General features: G+C 43.0%; 1 protein-coding gene across 1 annotated transcript in view; it reads right to left on the reverse strand.

The window, feature by feature from the left end:
- Nucleotides 1-2,822: 2,822 nt before the first annotated feature.
- Nucleotides 2,823-9,580, reverse strand: part of TESPA1 (thymocyte expressed, positive selection associated 1) — a 12,640-nt gene continuing 5,882 nt past the window's right edge. The window contains 5 exon segments of the mRNA XM_029284766.1: nucleotides 2,823-2,869; nucleotides 3,164-3,472; nucleotides 5,253-5,461; nucleotides 6,332-6,399; nucleotides 6,402-6,435. Coding sequence (XP_029140599.1) covers nucleotides 2,823-2,869; nucleotides 3,164-3,472; nucleotides 5,253-5,461; nucleotides 6,332-6,399; nucleotides 6,402-6,435 — 667 coding nt within the window.

The following is a 9,580-nucleotide window of genomic DNA, read 5'->3' on the forward strand; positions in this document are numbered from 1 at the left end:
TGATAGCAGTGTTCCAATATCTCAGGGGCTGCCACAAAGAAGAGGGAGTCAGGCTATTCTCCAAAGCACCTGAAGGCAGGACAAGAAGCAACGGGTGGAAACTAACCAAAGAGAGAAGCAACCTAGAACTAAGGAGAAACTTCCTGACAGTTAGAACAATTAACCAGTGGAACAACCTGCCTCCAGAAGCAGTGAATGCGCCAACATTGGAAGTTTTTAAGAAGAAACTGGACAGCCATTTGTCCAAAATGGTATAGGGTTTCCTGCCTGAGCAGGAGGTTGGACTAGATGACCTCCAAGATCCCTTCCAACTTTATCATCATCATCATCATCATCATCATCATCATCATCATCATCATCATCGTCATCATCATCATTATTATTATTGTTGTTGTTGTTGTTGTTGTTGTTATCTCACAGGATCTGCCATGCATCCCAACCTCCATGATCAGTGATGAAGTTATGTCTTCAAAGGCATAGGAAGGGCCAATGGAGGGCTGCTCTGATTTCCAGGGAGATGATATTCCAAACAGTGGCTGTCACAACACAAAAAGGTTCTTTCTGGGTCCCACCAGATGACACTTTTTCTTTGATGGAAGCAGCAACATGTCTCTGTTGCTGGTCCTGATGACATGGGTAGATGTAACCAGCAAAGATGATTCCTCAAGTAACTCATGCCGTATATGGCTTTATAGCTCATAACCAACATTTGAACTGAGTCTGGCAGCATACTGGCAACCCATGCAGTTTACGGAGCAGAGGTGTAACATGTGCTGATCACAGAGTACCCAAAAATTGCAATGATTTCTGTGTAAAATTGATGACATTTTTAACTTTATTTTACAGCATTATGCTTCATTGTACAGACATGTGCGAACTGCAAATATAACAGTTCTGTGAAATGGTGCTTTTTGGCGGCATCTCAGGATTGCTGGTCAGGCAAAGGTGGGAATCCTAACTTCATTACTCTTTCGTTGTTAAGGAATGTTGAAATAAAGGGTGCTATTCTGGAACAAAACCACAATTCAAGTCTTTTCATTACAGAAGTACGGTTACCAATTCACACCGTTTGGGAAAATAGCCTGATGTTAATGCAACCAATTGTGAATTTCTATGATTTAAACCAAATGGAAGGAGGGAGTTGTTTTTGGAGGGCTCTTTCTCTTTTTTAGAAATACCTTTGGTACACACATTTTTTCCTTTCAAATGCCTTATACATATTTATTTCCTGTTAAGAAAGATCAGTTGGAAATTGACACTCCATTTTGTGGTAATTTGTCATTGAACTATAGCTGTGTGATTTCAGAAGGTTCTGAAGGTTTTCCCAAGTGTCTACAAATGTTAATTTTGGCAATGGCTTTCTAGATCCCTGGATGGAGATGCGGAAGCCTCCATTTAAAAAACAAAATACTAATAGGAGCATAGCTCAGCTGTAGAGAATTGTATTTATGTGCAGGAGATCCAATATTGGATCCAATATGAAGAATTATGGAAAGCATGCCTGGGAAAGAATGTGACCCCCAAATCACTCCAGAACAAATGATTTTGGGCTATTGGACCATTTAATAAAATTATCACTACTCAAAATGTTGCATAATCTGCAGGACCCTTATTTCTGTTGGAGATTATATCTCTTTGTGCTATAAGCTATTTGAACTAGATCAGGGGTAGGCAACCTTGGCTCTTTTATGACTTGTGGACTTCAATACCCAGAATTCCTGAGTCAGCCATGCTGACTCAGGAATTCTGGGAGTTGAAGTCCAAAAGTCATAAAAGAGCCAAGGTTGCCTACCCCGGAACTAGATGGATAAAGGGAAGCATTTCCACAGTTGTTCTCGCACCTGTTTCTCATCTAGCCTATTGTTAGTCTCTTGCTCTCTCTCCAAGATTTAGTTCAGATAGAAATGAGGCTTTTTTTGTATTCATGTATTCTTAATTACTCCAGCTTTTACTTCAGAGATGATAAAGGAAAAGACTCTTTAGTATTCACATGTTGCTGGACTAAACCCATGTTTTGCATCCAAGTCACTAGTATAAATATTTGCATTTTTGTTTTTGAGTGGGACATTCCACAACGCGATTAGTAATATTTTGCTTATCTTCAGGTGCACATCCTCCAGCAAAGACTTGTGCTGAATTCAGATCTCCAAAAGCTATTGAACCTAATAATACAAATAATAATAAATGCCCTCAAGCAACTTTACCAATAATTAAGTTAGCTTCGCATTATCTGTTTAAAGTAGGCCTCTACTATTAATCTTCAGAGCACTAGTATGGTGCTAGAGCTTAAATACATGGAATTCGGCCACAGAGAACATGGTTAAGATTGTTACGTATTAAACCAATTTCATAAGGTCTGTTATAAAAACGGTTAACTAAGTGGTTCAATTTAAATCCTTAACTGTCTGTCTGTATATATTGTAAGCCTGTGTTTTAGGCCTGAATGTTCGCTTTAAACTCATTGTCTGCCACCTAGTGGCGGTCTGTATAAATATAAATCAAGCGGCTGCTAGAGCCGCTTCTGTTGTGGATTGAATAAACAAGCAGTTACTTTCACTCCTGTGTCTTCAATGCCTCACCTTTCCCACTACACAACAGTGGCGACGAAGGTGGGATTATGCTGCTAGAAAGAAAAGAGCTGAAGAACCAAAGAGCTTGAGTCACTAAGGGGTAGGACCAGGCATCAGCACCCTGGTAGGAACACTACACAACAAAGATCATATTGGAGAAGTTGGATTCCTGGTTTTTGTGCACACACTAAATTACAACTCTATGTCAGTTCTATCAATAGACCCATACAGGTCTCTTCTCCTCTCAACGGGTTACCCTTCATCAGATTCTTCACTGGTTTCATCTGGAGAAGTAGCCTCTGGGGAAGAATGATGTCCAAAATGGCATAACCCTTGAGGGGCAACGTTGTCCAACTTCTTTCTTGTCCCACCGAAGTGGAAAGAAAGCCATCCTGGCAAGGATATTTCTGCATTTTTCCAAGAATAATATGGAGTTTCACAGTGGCTGCAGGGAGAAATCACCAGTGGTGTCTCTACGAAGGCAGACTCTGAAGAAGCTACTCTTCTGCCCATTCTACTGTGACAAACTGAGGTCCTCGTGGGCACTGCTTGAGTTTCATCTTCTAGATCCTCCATTTTAAATGAAAATCGACCTTTGTGAGCCTTGTGTATCATGCCCCACATTTTCTGTTCCAAGCAATTCACAGGGGACTGCACGCTGAATGCTCTTGGGGGCCATTCTTTCCGGGATGGGATGCACAATTGCATAGCTTTTTGCAGGGCATAGAGAGGAGATGAAGACTCTGGCTGGGAAGGAATATTCCAAGAATCCGGGATTTCTGGAAAGGCCCAGAACAAGCGGCCAGGTGGGATCTCCTGCACTGAGGTCTTAGTTATATATGAATAGAGGCAGAAGCAATCATCAGCTGTTGCACCCAGAGTTTGAACATCTCTGAACCGACCTGAAAAAGGAGCAGTGAGATGTGTCAGAGAGAAAAAAAATATTCAGATTGGAAAAGCACTAACTGCTTCTTGATCTTTCATATTTCACATATTGGCAGGTAGGACTCTGCAGTGCCCATTACCAATTGAGAGTAAACATATTGGTATGAGGACAAGTATTTCATTGTTTGCACTTTTATTTAAACAACGCTAATTTAATTTAACACTGTGTCCACCTTGGATGGTTTGGGCAAATTAACATACAGAAGCAACACCTGATTCCCATATAAGGTTAAATCTGGTGCTCCGCCCTGTTGAAATGATATTTCAGGTAACTCAAACTAATGGTAGCTAAAGCTAAATGCTTTCCTACTAACTGCTTGTATATCTTTTGAGGAGTATCACAAGAAGCCATTCTCCTATAACTTAGTTATATCCACCAAGTTCAAGGCTGATTTTATCTTAAAATTAATTACAGTTTGTATGATTAAAATTGCACATGTAACGATTTCCCTCTTCCCACCTTTCATATTAAAGACTATGGCTTGGGGATGAATTTGAGAGGCCTTGGGATGTACCGTCCAAAATTATACAGTCATGGAGTCCCAGTAAGGATGGGGCTTCCTCCCCAAGGTTTTGTGTGTCTCCACATCCTCCCAAATTGCTTCTCCTTTCTACATTATTAAATATAATCTGCAATCTCGTTGCAATCTGTAGTCTGCAATCTGTTGCTCTAGATGGCACAATGGGCAGTGTATACATTTAATAAAAAATATGTAACTAAATAAACAGTTGCATGGTGTTAGACAAATACTGAGGCACTTCCCCCCATCCACCCATTACAATTCCACACTTGCCAGCATCTTCAACAAGGTTTTTACTTCTTTCTTCCTGTCAACAGCCCACTACATTGTCATTTCTATTGTAATAAAGCAGATTACAATAGAGCTATACCATATAAATAGATATAGGAGCAGACTGGGAGGCACAGAGATACATCTGGGGATAATCATTTTAAAATTAGCGTTAAACCCTATGCATGCTTATTGCTTTACTCAAAGTGGGAAACACATGATCTTCCACATATTGCTGAACCACCACTTCCGGCTTCACATGCTATAGGCCAGTGGTGGCGAACCTATGGCACAGGTGCCAGAGGCGGCACTCAGAGCTCTCTCTGTGGGCATGCGTGCCGTCGCCCCAGTCCAAGGCCTTCAGTTGGATTTTATAAAACCTTTTCGCTTTAGGCCTCCACTGCTGTGTGCAAAAAAAAAAGGTTCAATCAATCAGTCAATTTCAATTTCAACTTCCTGCAGGGAAAAAAAAGATCTTGCAAAGTTGGAATTGATTGGTTGAACTTTTTAGTCCCACCCAGTCTGCCGTTACCACCACAGCCACGCCCACCCAATGGACCAAACCCACCCAATTGGCCACACCCAGCCAATGGCCACACCCACCCGGCACCTGACAATGCATAAATGGGTTTTGGGTTGCAGTTTGGGCACTTGGTCTCTAAAAGGTTCGCCATCACTGCTATAGGCTGTGCTGATTGGGGTTATTGAGAGTAGCATTTCCTCAATATCTAATCAACCATAGATTCCCCACCTTGTTCCTGAAGTGTTAACCTACTACCTGTTGATCATTTCCAGAGATGAGAGAGATCAAACTCAAGACCCTTTTCATGCAAAGTAGATGTTCTGCCATTGAACAATGGCCTGTTACTGCCAAAAAAAAGAAGAAGTTCTTCTCATCTTTTGGGAGCCCACTTTAAGGACCTCCAACCATGAAAGAGACACTTACTTACTAACATCAGGCAAGGATCCTCCATCTCAATCCTCTGGATCTGGGCTCTTAGAAAGAGAGGGAAATTGATGCCCTCAGCTTGGGATGGAACAGAAAAGAACCGATCAGGGATCCAAGTGGCAGCCTGTGCTAATTCCTCTGTGAATCCCAAGTTGCCAAGAATGGTCTCAGCATCAATCTGACAGAGGTGCAGCACTTCTGAAATGCTAAAGGGGAGATGATGGTGAGAGGCTGAATTCGGGGAATGATTAATCATTGGATTTTTTATTATTATTATTTCAGTGTATTTAATGCTTTTTCCTTCAATTTATCTCCACAATAAGAACACTCAGAAGTTATTTCATCTGGAAGGGAATAACTTTCCCAAAGTCGCTAAGTAAGCTTCCATGACTGAGACTGGACTTGAATCAGATTCTTCCCAGTCCTACGCCAACACCTCAACCACTACACCACATTGGAGGTCTTATACAAGCTATTTCTCTCAACTGTATCCTTACAATAGGTTGCAAGATATGCTTGTCAAAGAAGAAGCGATGGAATGTAGTGAGGAGGCAGATCCCAGGGAGGGAAGGGTGCATTCCAGGGGAATAAGAGACAACTCAGTCCAATATTTGGAATGAGAGAAAGAGGGTGAAGACAGGCCCTCCCTAATAGTTCTCAGAGTATATGGTAAAGGCACATATTAGAATGCTTTGTCTGACAAGATTCTATTTATAAGTGTGAAAACAATAAAAAACTCAGCTTGGAAGAATGACGCGTCTTTCTTGATTTTTGGGTCTGACATCAATATTGCCCAGACTAAGCACTCTACTATCTGCATCTATCATCTACTTTGATAGTATTAGGTAGGGGCTGTCTTCACCCTCTTTCTCTCACACCAAATATCTGGACTGTCTCTTATTCCCCTGGATTGCAGCCCCTCCCCTCTGGGGATCCATCTCCTCACTACATTCTATCACAGAAGGTTCCATAAGGTCTTGACTGTATCCTTGGCTAGTACTCTCCACTTATATATGATAAAAGTTTTTTATCCTTTTATTCAGGCCAAGCCCTCCACAAAGAAGCTTCAGGCTTACCTGGAACTGGTCTTGTTAGTGCTGTCTGCTATGTCATCAGAAGCCATGTTGTGATCTAGAACAAGATCCCAGACTTGGAAGGCCAGGCAGCACCTTTGGGGATCCTGCCATGAAAGAAAGACAGTGAAGAGAAGCCCTGGATCATCTGGCCTGAAGGAAACATTTGCTGAAGAAGGCAGATGGACAGGCTTGTGGGTATGTCAATAGCCACATTAAAAAAGCAAGCATTATCAGGGGAGGAAATGAGTTAAAAGAGAGTAGTAGGTGAAGTCAAAGCAATCATTCCCATTTTCATCAAACACATTGAATACCTGAAAAAATAAAATAAGTACTAAGTGTCAAGAATAAAACTTTGGCAGCTACGTGCCTCTCGTTTTGACTTGCCATTAGAGTTGGGGTGGGGAGGTATTGCTTTAGAAGTGTTTAGATGGAGAAATTAAATCTCTATGATTCCTCTGAAGACTGTGAGACCCTGAAAACATTTCCAAGGACACTGCTGCAGGTGTGGAGGAGAAGCAGATGGTTCCCATAACAAAGTGAAATTGTTTAGAGACTACATGAGAGAGTGGGGGTTTGGCCAGAGAGATTATTATTTAATTCTATGAGCTGGTGTCTGGGAACCTCACAGTTAATTTTGCTTTGACAATACCATGCCATGTATTCAATAAACAGTAAGAATTTTGGAAACAGAATGAACCTGGTCTTTTATTTGGATCCTCAAGCTGGATATTGACATTAAATTAACTCTCTCTAGCAGGCTACCTGGGTTTTCCTCCCAGGAGTGCTGGGACATTGTGAGATCTGTAATAGACAAGAAGACAGACAGAGGAGTACAACAGAGAGAAGCTCCCATCCTGCAATCATCGACTGTGACCCAGATGAGAGTGACAGACTCGTCAACAGCGGCTTGTCTGAAGCAGACAGCTGGATCGATAGAGTCACCACTCACTGCTGGAGGAGCGAGACCCACAGAGGATCCTTGTCCGGCGCCAAGAACTACATGGCTGAGTAGTCTCAGGAAGGCAGCAGAAGCTGAATTTCCACTGACTTTATCAGAGGCTTGGCCAACAAAGGCAACTAAGAGGGCAGCAGAATAGGGAGAGACGATGGAATGGAGGCTTCCTGTGCCAGCCCACAGCCCTTCCATGGAGCAATTGCAAGAGAAGTTCAGAGGATTATAAGTTCGAGGAGCTATCCCACTGGTCGATGGTGAGTCCCACTCACCCGCTTGCTACACCTTCTCCACCTCCTGACCGATGGGAGCTTCGGGCTAGTCTGGAGTATCAGGGGATGCAGAGCAGAGGTGGCTGTGGGACTTTAACCCAGCAGCTGCTAGCCCAACAAATTTTGGGACACCACCTGGCCATCAGGCAGCCAATAGGAGAGAAACTCAAGCAGCAGCCCTGGGAGCTGCCCTTTCATCTGGATATATACTGGTACAGGAGGATCAACAGCCTCCTCCTTTAAAAGTCATGTTTAATAGCCAACTGGAGAAGTTGGGTTACTTTTTGACCCAGGTGTAGAATTACTTAGAAAGATATGGAGGCAGACATCCCGATGACAGCTTGCATGTGAATGCTATTTCCGTGAACCTGGAAGGGGATGCCGTGGAGTGGTTGGTGTCCTTATATGATGAAGTGGCCCCAGAGCTCCAAGATGTGGATCCCTTCATGCAAGAGCTACAGAATCCATTTGAGACAAGAAAGGCAGATGTGAAAATCCAGACGATCAGGCAAGGGAAGCGAACGGTTGTGGAATACATTAGGGAATTTCGTAGCTTGGTGGCTCAGGTAAGATGGTGGCCTGAACACATGTTGCTCTAGCACTTCCAAGATGCATTAAACAAAGACTTGTATTACAATTGCCTACCCAGAGGGGTGCCCAATTTCCTCAGAGATTGGTACCTGTTGGCTACCAACATGGAATTAGATTTGATAGATTACCGACATCACACTAGTCAAGATAACCAACTTCATTGTGCAACTGTGTGGCTTCCAGTTAGCCAAGGAAGCAAAGGAAGTGTTCCAGAGACCAGAAGGGAGAGACCCCCTCCAGGTAGGGGAGGGTGTTTCAGGTGTGGGAAAGAGGGTCATCAAGCTGCGAATTGCCCTGCACCACAATTGATGTCAGCACTTCGAATTCCAAGCAAGTCTAGTACAACAAAGCCAGTATCTAAGTCCAAAGAAAAAATAAAAGTCACCCAACAATTTGTGGAGGTCTCTTCTCCATCCAGGGAAGGGGAGAGAACACCAACTCCTGAGAAGCCTGGACTTGTTTTCTATGAAAGTGATAATGAAGGGGAGGATGACCCAATGGTAAGTGGTCCTATTTCCTTGATGACTACCAGGGTAGAACTGTTTGTGCATTCCTCGGGAGTAAGGGAGACCATCACAGCTCCTCTGGACTCCGGATGCACAAAGTGTTTGGTGAGCTTGCAAACAATAGAAAAAGTGGGACTGCGGCTCAGGAGGTTGAGACCACCCATGGGGTTAGAGCAGGTAGATGGGTCCCTTATGGGGGGAGAACCTAAAATTTGTCTCACTGAACCAGTGGCTGTAAAGACTGGAAATCATATTGAAATGACTGAAAATATGATTTTAGGAGTAGCGTGGCTAAAGAAACGAAACCCCTCATTAGATTGGAATAACAATAAGTAGCGAATGAGGAATAGAGCAATCAATCAGCAAAAGCTGAAGGAAACACTGGCTGCTTGCCAGAAGCCTGCGGTTAAGAAATCGAAAGTGTTGTCAGCAATTATCCTAACAGCAGACAAGCAGCTAGAACACAGTGTGTGCCAGCAGAATACAAAGACTTAATAGAACTATTCAGTGATAAGGAATCTACATGGCTTGGGGCTAGGCTATTTGAAGGACCGCCAATTACACTGCTCAGCCCTTCAGGGGAGGAAAGAAAGGCATGTTGCAGGTCCCAACTATCGAGGAAGTACATCTGGTGGGACCTAGAAAAAAGGCCTTCTCTGTGGTGGCTCCTTCCCTTTGGAACATCATTACCCCAGACATAAGATTGCCCTCCCCCCTTGTTGCTTTTCCTCAAAACTTTAAAGACATGGTTTTATCAGTGGTCTTGGGGACCCCACTTGGAGCCTATCAAGTGGATTGTCTGTCAAGTGGAATGTTTTTGCCACCACAGGGTGGGGTGAAGGCTTAAATAGTGGGTTTTTAACTGTGGATATTTAATGTTGTATTCCACCTGGAGTCATTGGGTGTGAGTTGAGTGGCTATATAAATA

Source organism: Protobothrops mucrosquamatus, unplaced genomic scaffold (assembly GCF_001527695.2).
Source record: "Protobothrops mucrosquamatus isolate PMUCROS unplaced genomic scaffold, P.Mucros_1.0 scaffold917, whole genome shotgun sequence".
Classification (NCBI taxonomy): Eukaryota; Metazoa; Chordata; class Lepidosauria; order Squamata; family Viperidae; genus Protobothrops; species Protobothrops mucrosquamatus.